Here is a 16,105-nt window from a genome sequence, read left to right on the forward strand (position 1 = left end):
AAGTCTGAAAAGCTGGAAAAGAGGACAAAAAATGGAAATCAGAACAGGAGACGCTTAGGATTGATGTGAACGGTTTGGGTGGGAGATAAGAGGCAATTGCGGGCGCTTTGGCGGTTCTTGAGATGAGACAGAAAGCCCAGCCTCTGAGACAGAGAGGAGGGAGGAGAGGAGGATTTTAGCAAAGGTTTGAGCGGAGTGGCTGGGAGTGGAAGAGGAATTCATGGAGGAGGCGCCACCCTCCTCACAGCCGGGGGTGGTGGGGTTTTTGGCAGATAACCAATGTGAATAAATCCCCCCAGTGCCACGCCCTGGCTGGTCTTCCTGTCTTCAGAGGCTTCTCTCTCTGTGCCCCCACCCCGCCCCAATCAAAGTCCCAGCCAGCAGCTGCCCTCCAGGCCTTCCTTCGCCCATCTTGGGGCCTCAAGGCATGCGGGCAGAATTTGGTGGGGGGCCAGGCTGGGCTCAGAGGTCTGCTTTCCTCTCCTTCCACTGGGAAGCTTGTCTACTAACTAATGGATAAAGAGTTGTTTGGAAGACTAAGCCCTCTCTATCCCCCACCCTGTTTTGAAATAAAGCCTATTTAAGAACTGGGGACAAGGAGGAAGGAGAAGGTTATGTTCTAAGCTTGGATCCTAGAACAACAGGCAAGTAGGTTCCTAGAATGCAACAATTGATTGACTTGCAAGAAAAGACCAAGCAGGCTCCAGGAGGGAAGCAGAATCAGCCAGTCAGACTGGACTCGTTGTGTAAATAATGTATATAAAAGCCTGAGGTTTGGGGGGAAATTAAATCACTGTTTTACAAGCTTCAAAGAGCATGAAATCACTACAGGACTCTGAATATATTTCACTGGCGAGGAAGATGGGATCCTGCTGAGCTGTCTACCGCTCACCGCACACAGCTGCCACAGGCAGCACAGAATTGCACTGCGCATCCAGGCTACAGCTCCAGGACCCAAGGACCCAGAATGGCGACAGACAACCGCTTCATGCCGTTCAGCCCAGCCTCAGGAGACTGGGAAGAATACGCCACCCACTTCCAGTTCCTCCTGGAGGCAAAGGACGTCATGAGACACAGCCAAGAAGAGGGCAACCTTCTTCAGCATCTGTGGAGAAGAAACGTTTAAGATCGCCCGAGCCCTCCTCGCTCCCACAAATATTGTGACCATTCCCTATGACACGATAATAGAACGGCTGAAGGGGCACTTCTCGCAACAACCCTCAGGGGTAGCGTGTCGAAATGCCTTCTAGGCAAAGCTGCAGGTCTCGGGAGAAACCATAACCAGGAATGTGACCTCCCTCCGCCAGGCTGCCCAGCTCTGCAACTTCACAGAGCTGGAGAACATGCTCCATGACTGGCTCATGGGTGGCCTGAGGGACGAGAAGCTGCAGTGGTGCCTCTACGCCAAGAAGGACCTGACGCTCCAGGCTGCCCTAGAGGAGGCTGTAGCAACTGAAGCTGCTGAGAGGTCAGCGCAAGGATTCCAGTCAAACATGTCGTCCCAACCGAGGATCCACCTCGAGGACCTCACCGACGACTCAGAATCCGACCAGGAGGACGTGCACTGAGTGCAGCAGCGCACATAATCTGCACGCCCACCACGACAGCCTCGTCCGGAAGACGGGAAGTGCGCAACTTGCAGGGAGAGCCACGAGCAGAGGACTTGCCATTTCCGCAACGCAGAATGCCAACAATGCAGAAAAGTGGGACACATCGCCCGGGTGTGCCGTGCCTGCCCTGCCCGACACCTCGAACCAGATGGCCGACCCAAGAGTCCCAGGCCCCGTGGTCTGACACACCAAGGCAACTCGACGGAGATCACAGACTGTCGTGTATACCAGTTGCCTCATTCGAATGCGGACAAAATTTACATCGAGGCACAGATAGAGGCAGCCGCGTGCCGCCTGGAGCTTGATACAGGCTCAACCCTGTCCATAATCTTGGCATGGACATTAAGGAATTGTGTCCCAGTGGTGGCTCCAAGTTTGGCCAGCCCCATTCACCCTCCGGGAGACTTCCACAAACGCAAGGTCCCCACGATGGGGGTGGGCACCTTCAATGTACAATGTCGAGGGCGGAAGTGGCGGTTGGACTTGATCGTGGTCAAGGGGTGCTACGTTAGCTTACTGGGGTTGGCGTGATTTGGGCCACTGGGGCTAGCCATCACTGGGGTAAACTGCACCAGCTCCCACGTGGAAGTGGACGCCATGTGCAAAGAGTTTCCAGAGGTTTTCGATGGGGCATTGGGATGATATACTGCCCCCCCATTGGCCTACAACTAGACCCCGCCATACGACCCATCAGGTTCAAGGCCCACCAGGTCCCGTTCACCCTCAAATCCCCGCATTGACGAGGAATTAGACTGGCTTGTGGAGCAAGGAGTGCTCTAGCCCGTGCCTAATGCCCCCTGAGAAACCCCAATCATCACACCCGTCAAGCCCAATGGATCAGTCCACATCTGTGCAGACTACAAATGTACCATAAAGAAGGCCCTTACGGCTCATGCATACCTGGTGCCAATGGTCAGCCATGTCCTCGCCACCCTGGCAGGGTCTAAGAATTTTGGCAAGCTGGCCCTGGCCCAGGCCTATCAGCAGTTGTCACTGGACGAGGCCACTGCGGAGGCACAGACGATTGTAACGCACGGGGGTGCGTTCCGTGTCAAGTGACTGAAATTTAGTGTCCGCGTGGCCCCAGGCATATTCCAAAATCTAATGGACTCTCTCCTCAAAGGAATTCCCAGCGTCACCACCTTCTTCGATGATGTGTTGATCACCGGGGCCACGCTGGGGGTGTTTGGGGACACACTCTGCACCGTCCTGCACTGTTTCCAGATGGCCAACCTTAAGGTGAAGCAAGAAAAGTGTCTGCTAGGAGTTCAGCAGGTGGTTTTTCTAGGATTTACAGTAGATGTAGACAGAGTCCACCTGACCGGGGACAAGATGAGGGCTATTTGCAACGCCCCTGCACCTAAGGGTAAGGCGGAACTCCAAGCCTTCTTGGGACTATTGAACTTTTACCATGCCTTCTTACCCCACAAGGCAGCAGTAGCAGAGCCCCTAGACAGACTGTTAGATAAGCGGGCCCCGTGGGTGTGGGGGCAGTGCCATGAGGCTGCGTTCCAAGCAGTCAAAGATCTGCTCGTCTTGAAATCAGTCCTGGCACACTTTGACGAGAGGTTGCCGGTGGTGCTGGCATGCGACACCTCGCCCTATGGTGTCGGTGCAGTACTAAGGCACCAACTTCCAGATGGAAGAGAGGTGCCGGTGGCTTACTTTTCCCAGACCCTCTCCACAGCCGAGAGGAGCTATCCGCAAATAGACAAAGAGGGCCTGGCAATTGTGAACGGAGTAAAGAAATTTCACGATTTCTTGTATGGGCCCCCCTTTACCGTTGTGACCGACCACAAGTCGCTGCTTGGCCTATTCACACCCGAGAAGCAGACCCCTCAAATACTGTCACCCTGCGTTCTCAGGTGGTTGATTTTCCTCACCGGCTACCAGTATACACGGTCCACCAGCCTGGGAAGGTAATGGGCCACGCAGACACCCTCAGCAGACTGCCACTACTTGAGACCATCCCTGACACCACACCCGCACATGAGGTCATGAGCCTGGAACAGCTTCCTAACCGCCCCATTCAGGTGCTGGAAGTAGCACGCCACTCCATGAAGGACAGGGTCATCTCCCGGGTCCTGGACTGGGTGTGGTGGAGATGGCCCAGTAGCAACCCTGGGTCGGAATTTGCGGGCTATACAACCCGCAAACACAAGTGGTCAGCCCACAAGGGGTGCCTGTTACAGAGAAGCAGGGTGGTTGTTCCCCAGCCTCTGTGCCAAAAGGTCCTCACAGCCCTACATGAAAGAGCAGGAGGAGCGGGTAAGGGAGGCAGAACTAGGAAGTCCCGAAGTGACCAAGGCTGAGCAGCCACAGGAACCAGAACCACGACTGAGTGGACCAGCGGCGTCCAACCCAACGACCCCGTCACAGCCGGCAGCCCTGGAACAAGAGCCAGAACCAGGAACCCCTACTGAGAGACACCCAAGACCACAAGGCATACGTAGGTGAATGGCATACCTTAAACACTACGAATGCTAACCTCCTGGGCGCAACAGGAACGTAGAGGGGAGGGGGATTATGTACTAAGCTTGGATCCTAGAAGAAAAGGCTAGTAGGATCCTAGAATGCAACAACTGATTGGCCTGCAAGAAAAGACCAATCAGGCTCCAGGAGGGAAGCAGAATCAGCCAATCAGACGGGACTCATTGTGTAAATAATGTATATAAAAGCCTGAGGTTTGGGGGGCAATTAAATCACTGTTTTACAAGCTGCAATAAAGAGCATGAAATCACTACAGGACTCCTGAGTAGATTTCAGAGAATCTAATGCATCTTTGGTTGGGATTGTCCAGCAAGGAGATTGGAGATGGTTGCCAGTCAAAGGGTAGTTTAAGACGCAGGGGGGGAAAGACCTCCTTGTGAAAGGGGGGGCAGTTTTGGGAGACATTCCAGCTGTGGCATTGGCAGCCAGATGAGGAATCCTGGAAGAGGACACTCCAGGCTCATCTAGTCCAACCCCTGCAATTCAGGAACCCCGGTTCTTAGTCCCGCCAGCTCCCTTGAACTGGGCAACGCAGATGCCTGGAGCAGCGCCCGTTGGAGAGCAGCCTTGGGTCGCCTCTGGAGCTGGCTGGACCTTTTGGACGGCTGTTTCCATCCCCCCTGCCTTCTGCTGGCAGGCCCAGTTGGGAGTTGTAGTGCAAAGCCCATTGAGGGTGCCTGGTCCTGGAGGTGGTTTTCAAGTTGGAACTATGTTTTGACCCTTTGCCAAAAGGAGATGCCACAAAGTGTGTGTGTGTCGGGAGGGTGTCTTTTCAGTGCCAGGATACAAGGTGCTCTCTTGACCTGGGAGCCCAATCCCTCTCCCCCACCCCTAGAAAAGGGGGTCTTCCCCTCATCCTCTCCTTGCAGGACCCCCTTTTCCTTCCTCTTTGCAACTCTCTCTCAAGGGACCCTGGAGCCAAACACTTGCAGAGTTTTACTTCTCAAGCAAAGGGTGGGAAGGAATACATTCTTGTTGCTCTTGAGATGTACAGAAATCTCTTCTCCTGATTTTTAACACCGCAGGCCTGCTGTGATGGGTTTCCTTGTCCCCCTTGCCACTGAAAAATTCCATTTCACTGCCTCTTTGCCGATTGTTACGTTTAATTACTTCTTCTAAGGTAAAGATGTTATGCTGCATCTTTGAGACACTGCACTTACTGCTGCTTTTTTCTGTTCTGGGTCTGAATAAATCTTAATCTTATTGCTTTTTGTGTGGTCCTTTCCTGCTGCTTGATATACAAGGGACGCTTCTTTCCAGGTGCCAGAGACCTGGTTCTCCCCCTTGGCAGCCCCAGGCAGAGAGAGGGGCTCCTCCTCCGGGACACGGGTTCCCCCTTCCCACGCACACGCGCCCAGTCCGGCTTCTTCCCGGCCAGGCGCCCCCCTCCCAGGCCCCCCTCTTGCTGGGACACGGCTCTCTGCCCCCCCAGACCCGCCCAGGAGCCCCCAAGAGAGACACCCCCGGGCCCCCCACCTGGCACCCCCAAGACCCCCCTGGAAGGCTCCCCCGCCCAGACGCCCCAGGCCGAGAGAGGGGCTCCTCCTCCGGGACACGGGTTCCCCCTTCCCACGCACACGCGCCCAGTCCGGCTTCCTCCCGGCCAGGCGCCCCCCTCCCAGGCCCCCCTCTTGCTGGGACACGGCTCTCTGCCCCGCAGCCCCCCAGGAGCCCCCAAGAGAGACACCCCGGGCCCCCCACCTGGCCCCCCCAAGACCCCCCTGGAAGGCTCCCCCGCCCAGACGCCCCAGGCCGAGAGAGGGGCTCCTCCTCCGGGACACGGGTTCCCCCTTCCCACGCGCACGCGCCCAGTCCGGCTTCTTCCCGGCCAGGCGCCCCCCTCCCAGGCCCCCCTCTTGCTGGGACACGGCTCTCTGCCCCCCCAGACCCGCCCAGGAGCCCCCAAGAGAGACACCCCCGGGCTCCCCCAATACCCCCCTGAAAGGCTCCCGCCCAGACGCCCCTTGGCAGCCCCAGGCCGAGAGAGGGGCTCCTCCTCCGGGACACGGGTTCCCCCTTCCCACGCACACGCGCCCAGTCCGGCTTCCTCCCGGCCAGGCGCCCCCCTCCCAGGCCCCCCTCTTGCTGGGACACGGCTCTCTGCCCCCCCAGACCCGCCCAGGAGCCCCCAAGAGAGACACCCCCGGGCCCCCCACCTGGCCCCCCCAAGACCCCCCAGGAAGGCTCCCCGCTCCCCCGCCCAGACGCCCCAGGCCGAGAGAGGGGCTCCTCCTCCGGGACACGGGTTCCCCCTTCCCACGCACACGCGCCCAGTCCGGCTTCTTCCCGGCCAGGCGACCCCCTCCCAGGCCCCCCTCTTGCTGGGACACGGCTCTCTGCCCCCCCAGACCCGCCCAGGAGCCCCCAAGAGAGACACCGCCGGGCCCCCCACCTGGCACCCCCAAGACCCCCCTGGAAGGCTCCCCCGCCCAGACGCCCCTTGGCAGCCCCAGGCAGAGAGAGGGGCTCCTCCTCCGGGACAAGGGTTCCCCCTTCCCACGCACACGCGCCCAGTCCGGCTTCTTCCCGGCCAGGCGACCCCCTCCCAGGCCCCCCTCTTGCTGGGACACGGCTCTCTGCCCCCCCAGACCCGCCCAGGAGCCCCCAAGAGAGACACCCCCGGGCCCCCCACCTGGCACCCCCAAGACCCCCCTGGAAGGCTCCCCCGCCCAGACGCCCCTTGGCAGCCCCAGGCAGAGAGAGGGGCTCCTCCTCCGGGACACGGGTTCCCCCTTCCCACGCACACGCGCCCAGTCCGGCTTCTTCCCGGCCAGGCGACCCCCTCCCAGGCCCCCCTCTTGCTGGGACACGGCTCTCTGCCCCCCCAGACCCGCCCAGGAGCCCCCAAGAGAGACACCCCCGGGCCCCCCACCTGGCCCCTGGGCCCCCCCTGGAAGGCTCCCCGCTCCCCCGCCCAGACGCCCCAGGCCGAGAGAGGGGCTCCTCCTCCGGGACACGGGTTCCCCCTTCCCACGCACACGCGCCCACTCCGGCTTCTTCCCGGCCAGGCGCCCCCCTCCCAGGCCCCCCTCTTGCTGGGACACGGCTCTCTGCCCCCCCAGACCCGCCCAGGAGCCCCCAAGAGAGACACCGCCGGGCCCCCCACCTGGCACCCCCAAGACCCCCCTGGAAGGCTCCCCCGCCCAGACGCCCCTTGGCAGCCCCAGGCAGAGAGAGGGGCTCCTCCTCCGGGACACGGGTTCCCCCTTCCCACGCACACGCGCCCAGTCCGGCTTCTTCCCGGCCAGGCGACCCCCTCCCAGGCCCCCCTCTTGCTGGGACACGGCTCTCTGCCCCCCCAGACCCGCCCAGGAGCCCCCAAGAGAGACACCGCCGGGCCCCCCACCTGGCACCCCCAAGACCCCCCTGGAAGGCTCCCCCGCCCAGACGCCCCTTGGCAGCCCCAGGCAGAGAGAGGGGCTCCTCCTCCGGGACACGGGTTCCCCCTTCCCACGCACACGCGCCCAGTCCGGCTTCTTCCCGGCCAGGCGACCCCCTCCCAGGCCCCCCTCTTGCTGGGACACGGCTCTCTGCCCCCCCAGACCCGCCCAGGAGCCCCCAAGAGAGACACCGCCGGGCCCCCCACCTGGCACCCCCAAGACCCCCCTGGAAGGCTCCCCCGCCCAGACGCCCCTTGGCAGCCCCAGGCAGAGAGAGGGGCTCCTCCTCCGGGACACGGGTTCCCCCTTCCCACGCACACGCGCCCAGTCCGGCTTCTTCCCGGCCAGGCGACCCCCTCCCAGGCCCCCCTCTTGCTGGGACACGGCTCTCTGCCCCCCCAGACCCGCCCAGGAGCCCCCAAGAGAGACACCCCCGGGCCCCCCACCTGGCCCCTGGGCCCCCCCTGGAAGGCTCCCCGCTCCCCCGCCCAGACGCCCCAGGCCGAGAGAGGGGCTCCTCCTCCGGGACACGGGTTCCCCCTTCCCACGCACACGCGCCCACTCCGGCTTCTTCCCGGCCAGGCGCCCCCCTCCCAGGCCCCCCTCTTGCTGGGACACGGCTCTCTGCCCCCCCAGACCCGCCCAGGAGCCCCCAAGAGAGACACCGCCGGGCCCCCCACCTGGCACCCCCAAGACCCCCCTGGAAGGCTCCCCCGCCCAGACGCCCCTTGGCAGCCCCAGGCAGAGAGAGGGGCTCCTCCTCCGGGACACGGGTTCCCCCTTCCCACGCACACGCGCCCAGTCCGGCTTCTTCCCGGCCAGGCGACCCCCTCCCAGGCCCCCCTCTTGCTGGGACACGGCTCTCTGCCCCCCCAGACCCGCCCAGGAGCCCCCAAGAGAGACACCGCCGGGCCCCCCACCTGGCACCCCCAAGACCCCCCTGGAAGGCTCCCCCGCCCAGACGCCCCTTGGCAGCCCCAGGCAGAGAGAGGGGCTCCTCCTCCGGGACACGGGTTCCCCCTTCCCACGCACACGCGCCCAGTCCGGCTTCTTCCCGGCCAGGCGCCCCCCTCCCAGGCCCCCCTCTTGCTGGGACACGGCTCTCTGCCCCCCCAGACCCGCCCAGGAGCCCCCAAGAGAGACACCCCCGGGCCCCCCCAATACCCCCCTGAAAGGCTCCCGCCCAGACGCCCCTTGGCAGCCCCAGGCCGAGAGAGGGGCTCCTCCTCCGGGACACGGGTTCCCCCTTCCCACGCACACGCGCCCAGTCCGGCTTCTTCCCGGCCAGGCGACCCCCTCCCAGGCCCCCCTCTTGCTGGGACACGGCTCTCTGCCCCCCCAGACCCGCCCAGGAGCCCCCAAGAGAGACACCCCCGGGCCCCCCACCTGGCCCCCCCAAGACCCCCCTGGAAGGCTCTCCGCTCCCCCGCCCAGACGCCCCAGGCCGAGAGAGGGGCTCCTCCTCCGGGACACGGGTTCCCCCTTCCCACGCACACGCGCCCAGTCCGGCTTCTTCCCGGCCAGGCGCCCCCCTCCCAGGCCCCCCTCTTGCTGGGACACGGCTCTCTGCCCCCCAGGAGCCCCCTAGAGAGACACCCCCGGGCCCCCCACCTGGCCCCCCCAAGACCCCCCTGGAAGGCTCTCCGCTCCCCCGCCCAGACGCCCCAGGCCGAGAGAGGGGCTCCTCCTCCGGGACACGGGTTCCCCCTTCCCACGCACACGCGCCCAGTCCGGCTTCTTCCCGGCCAGGCGCCCCCCTCCCAGGCCCCCCTCTTGCTGGGACACGGCTCTCTGCCCCCCCAGACCCGCCCAGGAGCCCCCAAGAGAGACACCCCGGGCCCCCCACCTGGCCCCCCAAGACCCCCCTGGAAGGCTCCCCCGCCCAGACGCCCCAGGCCGAGAGAGGGGCTCCTCCTCCGGGACACGGGTTCCCCCTTCCCACGCACACGCGCCCAGTCCGGCTTCTTCCCGGCCAGGCGCCCCCCTCCCAGGCCCCCCTCTTGCTGGGACACGGCTCTCTGCCCCCCCAGGAGCCCCCAAGAGAGACACCCCCGGGCCCCCCACCTGGCCCCTGGGCCCCCCCTGGAAGGCTCCCCCGCCCAGACGCCCCTTGGCAGCCCCAGGCAGAGAGAGGGGCTCCTCCTCCGGGACACGGGTTCCCCCTTCCCACGCGCACGCGCCCAGTCCGGCTTCTTCCCGGCCAGGCACCCCCCTCCCAGGCCCCCCTCTTGCTGGGACACGGCTCTCTGCCCCCCCAGGAGCCCCCAAGAGAGACACCCCCGGGCCCCCCACCTGGCCCCTGGGCCCCCCCTGGAAGGCTCCCCGCTCCCCCGCCCCAGGCCGAGAGAGGGGCTCCTCCTCCGGGACACGGGTTCCCCCTTCCCACGCCCCTCCTCTCCCCCCTGGCGGGCCCAAGGGCGGCCTCTTCCCCTCCGAGGGAGCAGCTCTGCGCCTGCGCGACGCCCCGGACGGCTCCGCGGGAGAGAGAAGGGTTAAGGGGCGCCGAGCTGGCTTCCTAGAGAGGACAGGAAAGGAAGGAAGGAAGGCAGGCGGGCCGCTGCTCCCCCCTCCCCCTCTGACGTCCCTTCCGGCCTGGCCCTCGCCTGCCGGGCTCTGGTGGGTCTCCTCTGGGGAAGCCTGCGGAACTCCCTGCCCCGCGGCGCTGAGGTAAACTCCTGGCTCTCGGCGAGAGAGAGAGGCGGGGCGGAGCCTGCCAGGGGACCCGGGCAGGGCGGAGGGAGGGAGGGAGGGAGGGAGGGAGGGAGGGGGTGGGGGGCCCCCCTGCCGCCCAAGCTTCCCCGGGGGTCTCCGAGGGACTCTCGGCATCCTTCACAAACGACGCTTCTTTTCTCCCCCCTCATTTTCCTTCCTGGCAATAGATGTGGTTCATGTTTGAAAGGAGGTGGGCGAAAGTGGCGTCCAGTGCCCCGTATCTTTTGATCAAAGATAAAGCCAAGTAATCTAAATCAGCGCACAAACAGAAAGGAGGGTTATTCCTGCTTCTCTTTCCTTGGCATCTTGCAAGAACCTTAATTTTAACTTGACATTTTCCCTGCCATGAAAAATGAGATAAATATTTCGGCATCTCCCACCTTGACATATGCTTTAATTTCAGCACATAATTATTTTGAAACAACATAAACTGGTATTTGTCACAGTAACACACAAATATTTCCTTTTCTGTTTGAAACCCTGTTTCCGCCACCAAAACCTTCTGGTCTTCTCCTATCATATTCTTTGCTAACCTTTTCCTTTTCTGGTGATTAATTTAAAGCCTGCGAACATATCAGATGCAACACAGATGGAGCCTGTGTGTGTGTGTGTGTTGTTTCCTCTTGTTTTTTGAATAACTTTTTATTGGGTTTTATAAAGAAGGATCATAGGTATAATAAAGAATAGAATTAAATAAAGCAAGTCTTCTCATGCCATTTGTATATCACAAAAGCAGCATAATTAATTTGCCACATCAGGTTCATTATCAGTGGTCAGCGTATGACTTTTGGGTTAATGCATTGGTTTGAACGCGACCAAAAATAAAGGGGAAACAGAACAGAGCGAACAGAGAGCATTCCACATGGCAAAGCCCTTGTGGTTGTGCTTCGATTAAGGGTGAGTCATGGGCCTTTCTCCTCTTCCATTGCCAACTAAACAATATAAAGTCTTGCTCTGTTGATGAACTTAGGCCCAGAAATGAACTGGCAACCAATGCAGGTCTTTAAAACAGGAACTACATGTATTCCAAAGGATTTTCGTGGGTCTTCAGTGAGGAGGGGTAGATGCCACCTGTCAGGCTTCCGGGAATCCCATCCCTCCCCCAGTGGCCAGCCAAGAAGTAGACAACAAGAAGAGTTCCGGCCGAGTCCTTTATTCAATATTTACAGAGAGAGACTTTGAACAGCGCCTCTCCATTGCAGTAATGGCGTTGTTCTGAGTAAAGTCCCACCCCTCTCTCTCTCCTACGTCATCCCTGCGTCGGCTGATCTGTGCTTTCTGCCTCTGAGCTTCCTGTTCTCCTACTCTCAATGCACGCTGGATCCTGGGAGAAGGAGGGTCAGGAATGCTTTCTGAAGACACAGAGTCTGTCAGCTGTCTCTCCCCTGGTGCTGCTGCTTCCTCCTCCTGCTGTTCTCCCAATATTTCCCAGCTTCTCCCCTCTGCAGCCTCTGAACTATGACCTTCTGCAAACCACTGTTGTAAATCTATACTGTCCTCCTCGGGAAGGTTCAGGAGGAGGGAAGGGGGTCTCCAGCATTCCTCTTGGGTCCAGTCCCGGACACCACCTGGAGCCTGTTGGAGAAAAAGATGGGATAGAAATGCCATTAGTAAAACAAGGAATCCAGTTGAGAACCCAACCGCTGCATTTGGGTCCAGTTTCTGAGGCGTCTTCCAGGGCAGTTCCACCCAGAGGGCATTGCAACCTTCCCATCGGATCCAGAGCAGGAAGTCCCATGGCCACATCCTGTCTGTGCCAAAGGGACGGTGGCTGGAGCTAGACATGAGCCCTGCTGCTCACCAAGCCACCCAAGCAGATATGGCTGGGTTGGGGTGAAGCTCTGGACTATGAAGTGGGGTTGGGAGGGACCCCCACTATTGCCCTGGCTCCAAATTACACTTCATACAAATGACTCACTTGTCATTCACAGTTATGACTTCTTCCTCCTCCTCCTCTCCCTACACTTGCTCAGGGAACATTCTTCTTCTCTTCGCTGTGCTTTGATATTATAATAGAAGAATGTGTTTGATTCATAGGATTTGCTGCAGCTTGCATTACGACACACAGAACTTGGCAGAGGACCAAGGGGCTCCTTCCGATCTCTTGGAGACTTCCTGGGAGCCCAGATGGAGGAGCAAGACTCAGCTGGCCCTGAAGCAGGAAGAGGCCATGCCATGGAAACTGGGAACAGTGGGGAATTCTGGGAAAACTCTGTGAAGAAGGAACTGGGTGAGGAGGACACCCCTTGCTCAGAGGTGCAGAGCCAGCAGCTCAGTGAGTTCTTCTACCAGGAGGCCAAAGGACCCCGAGAGGTTTGCAGCCAACTCTACCACCTTTGCCGTCAATGGCTGAAGCCAGAAAGGCACACGAAAGCTGAGATGCTGGACCTGGTGATCTTGGAGCAGTTCCTGGCTGTCCTTCCTCTGGAGGTGGAGAGCTGGGTGAGGGAATGCGGAGCGGAGACCAGTTCCCAGGCAGTGGCCCTGGCCGAAGGTTTCCTCCTGAGTCAGGCAGAGGAGAGGAAGCAGGCAGAGCAGCAGGTGAGAGAGACTTTCCTCTGGATACTCCCAAGGGGCTCCAAAGAGGAAGGAGAGTATTCCCAAATCATTTCCTAATGGCCCATCCTTTTTTGGAAAGCATCTAGGAACAGATATTATTATTATTTATGACACCCATGTGGCTGGGTGCCTTCCAGCACATATAAAAGCATAAGAAGACATCAGATGTCTTCTAAAAGTTATGCAGTTTTTTATCTCCTTACCATCTGATGGGAGGGCATTCCCCAGGGTGGGTGCCACTGTGGAGAAGGTCTTCTGCCTGGTTCCCTGTAACTTCACTTACCACAGTGAGGGAATCAGCAGAAGACCCTCCGAACTGGACCTCAGTTCATGGAGATGCTCCTTTGGGTACAGTGGGCCTTTCAGGCCGTTTAGGGCTTTAAGGTTCAGCACCAACACTTTGAATTGTGCTGGGAAACGTTCTGGGAGCCAGTGAAGATCCTTGAGGACCAATGTTTCATGGTCCTGGCAGCCAACCCCAGACACCAGTCTAGCAGAAGCAGGAAGCAGCTTTCACCTCTGTCCCCCGAAAGCGCTTGCCTCTGCCATTCCTTCTCTAACCCTTCTCTCCATTCTCTGTTTTGAATCCTTGTTGCTCTTTCAGAGGAAGGATCTTTTGGCAGAAATGGGTCTTGATTCTTCTGAGGCAGAGAAGACTCCGCTGGACGCCAGAGTGAGGCCTCTGGGTAAGGAGGAAGGAGTGTTTTCTCCCCCGTTTTGTCACATTCTCTTGGTTTTGAAACTAATCTCTGAGTTCTTTACATCTTATGGGGGAAGACACCTGGAGCCCAGAGGGGGGGGGAGATGTATTTTTGCACAACTATTATATGAAATTGGTACAAATGTCCAAATGTACTCAGCTGGGAAGACTTTTACTGAAGCTGGTTCAATTCCACAGTTTATTATCTCTTCCAGCAATGCCTGTACATTAGTCCAAATTGAGCTCTGATTGACAGGAGAACCTCTGCTTCTTAATGGCTGCAAAGGAGGGTTTTCGGCAGGAGAAGGGCTTTTGCACTCAGTGCCTCCCTGCCTCCCGCAATCCATGCCGGAGCCGGAACCTGGTACCGAGACGAACTGGGAGTGAAGCCCGTTCCCCCCTGTCCCTGGGGGAAACTTGCAAGGAGAATTACCCTCAGTCATCCTTGTTTTTCCTTTGCCAACGATCTCCCGCTGCCTCCATTAAAGCAGAGCGGAACCGGAAGCTAGCAGGGGAGACTTTGACAAGCCCCATCTGTACTTGGAGATGCACTTACAGTTTCCCACTTACATTTTCTCTCCCAGGAGACGGAATGATGCCACCAAGACCTGCTCCCTCATCTTTTCATGGTGGTGGAGGGGAGGCAGCAGCTGTGGACCCAGATCAGGTAGGGGGAAGGAGCCTTGTGGGGAAGGAGCGCTGGGATGCAGACTGGCTGGACACAGTTGGATGCAGAGGAATGGTGGGAGGAGCCAGAGAAGAGGGAGCCGACTGGGAGGAGGAGGAGGAGGAGGTGTCTGAAGCTGGAGAGGGAAGAGGGCTCAGGGAGCAGAGGGAGTCTGTGGCAGAGAGCAGCCCAGACTCCGAGGCAGAAGCTGCAGCAGGAGAGAGGGATGAGGAAGGCAGAGAGGGGTCTGGCCGCTGTAGAAAACAACAGAGCCAAGTGAATGTTCTCTAAGAGGACAGCCTTTTTCCTGTTCTGTTAGGGTCCAGTGTGCTTTGAAGATGTGGCTGTCCATTTCACAGACGAGCAGTGGGCGTTGCTGGATCCTGACCAGAGAGCTCTGCATCAGGAGGTCATGGAGGAGAATCGTGGGATCTTGGACTCTCTTGGTAAGGCTCCCTATTGGATCATCCTATCTGTTTTGTAATTCAAGACATCTCTCTAGATGATGAACCTCTGATATTTCGATGGGGCTCAACAGCGCCACCCACAGCACCTGGGATGTTAACACTCCCACAGCAAACCTTGGATGGATGGCTATTGATTGTTTTCCCTGTGAATATTCTTCCTCCAGTTCTGTCATTTAAAACCATGATCAGGCTGTCTGAACTGCCCAGGCCTTCTTAAATGTAGGCTTCAGAGTGATTTGGGATGTTGAAGTAGCTTCAGTCAAGTTTCCTGCTTTTGTTCTTCCTTCTGGCTCTCTCTGGTTGACCAAAGAGTCGCTTGACATTGGAGATGGCACAGATTCCATGACTGAACCAAACAAACTCCATCCCAAAACAGAGCCAGGCTTTTTGAATCTCAGGCAGTGAACCCTGTAGTAACAATAATGATAATTTTATTATTTTTACCCTGCCCATCTGACTGGGTGGCCCCAGCCACTCTGGGCAACTTCCAACAAATATAAAAGCATAGTAAAACATCAAACATTAAAAACTTCCCAATACTGAGGTGCCTTCAGAAGTCCTCTAACAGTTGCATCGTTATTTCCTTGACATCTGATGAGAGGGCGTTCCACAGGGTGGGTGCCCCTACCGAGAAGGCCCCCTGCCTTGTCCCCTGTAATTTCTCCATGTTATGTAACATTTAAGTAAGGAAACTTGAATAATAATACTAATGCTGATATGACAAGTTTCTGCTGCAATCTGTGATGTCGATAATTTAAGAAAACATCCAAATTGGGGACCGGAGGTGGGCAGGTGTGGAGGACTCCCTGGTCCTGAATAGGGTAACTGTGCCCCTGAAGGACCAGGTGTGCAGCCTGGGAGTCATTTTGGATTTGCAGCTGTCCATGGAGGTACAGTTCAATTTGGTGTCCAGGGCAGCTCTCTCCCAGCTCCATCTGGTACGCAGGATGAGACCCTCCCTGCCTGCAGACTGTCTCGCCAGAGTGGTACATGTTCTAGTTATCTCCCGCTTGGACTATTGCAATGTGCTCTACGTGGGGCTTACTTTGAAGGTGACCTGGAAACTACCAACTAATCCAGAATGCAGCAGCTAAACTGGTGACTGGGGGTGGCCACTGACACCACATAACACTGGTCCTGAAAGACCTACATTGGCTCCCAGTACGTTTCCGAGCACAATTCAAAGTGTTGGTGCTGACTTTTAAAGCCCTAAACGGCCTTGGTCCAGTATCCCTGAAGGAGCATCTCCACCTCCATCGTTCTACCCAGACACTGAGGTCCAGCTCCGAGGGTCTTCTGGCAGTTCCCTCCCTGCAAGAAGTGAGGTTAGAGGGAACCAGGCAGAGGGCCTTCTCGGTGGTGGCACCTGCCCTGTGGAACACCCTCCCAGCAGATGTCAAAGAGAACAACTACCAGACTTTTAGACGACATCTGAAGGCAGCCCTCTTTAGGGAAGCTTTTAATATGTGAAGGCCTATTATATTTTAATATTTTGTTGGAAGCCGCCCAGAGTGACTGGG

The 16,105-nt window shown here is 58.6% G+C and overlaps 2 protein-coding genes across 4 annotated transcripts in view; both read left to right on the top strand.

Annotated features, from left to right (window-relative positions):
• Positions 1–16,105, top strand: part of LOC128420162 (zinc finger protein 883-like) — a 36,427-nt gene that overhangs the window by 11,998 nt on the left and 8,324 nt on the right. The window contains exons 2-5 of the mRNA XM_053401676.1: positions 12,230–12,733; positions 13,356–13,437; positions 14,036–14,118; positions 14,438–14,564. Coding sequence (XP_053257651.1) covers positions 12,320–12,733; positions 13,356–13,437; positions 14,036–14,118; positions 14,438–14,564 — 706 coding nt within the window. The 5' untranslated portion in view covers positions 12,230–12,319. The remainder of the gene's footprint in view (positions 1–12,229; positions 12,734–13,355; positions 13,438–14,035; positions 14,119–14,437; positions 14,565–16,105) is intronic.
• LOC128420148 (zinc finger protein 420-like) overlaps positions 1–16,105 on the top strand; it is a 34,771-nt gene that overhangs the window by 10,082 nt on the left and 8,584 nt on the right. The gene's annotated exons all lie outside the window — the stretch shown is intronic.

Source organism: Podarcis raffonei, chromosome 8 (assembly GCF_027172205.1).
Source record: "Podarcis raffonei isolate rPodRaf1 chromosome 8, rPodRaf1.pri, whole genome shotgun sequence".
Classification (NCBI taxonomy): domain Eukaryota; kingdom Metazoa; phylum Chordata; class Lepidosauria; order Squamata; family Lacertidae; genus Podarcis; species Podarcis raffonei.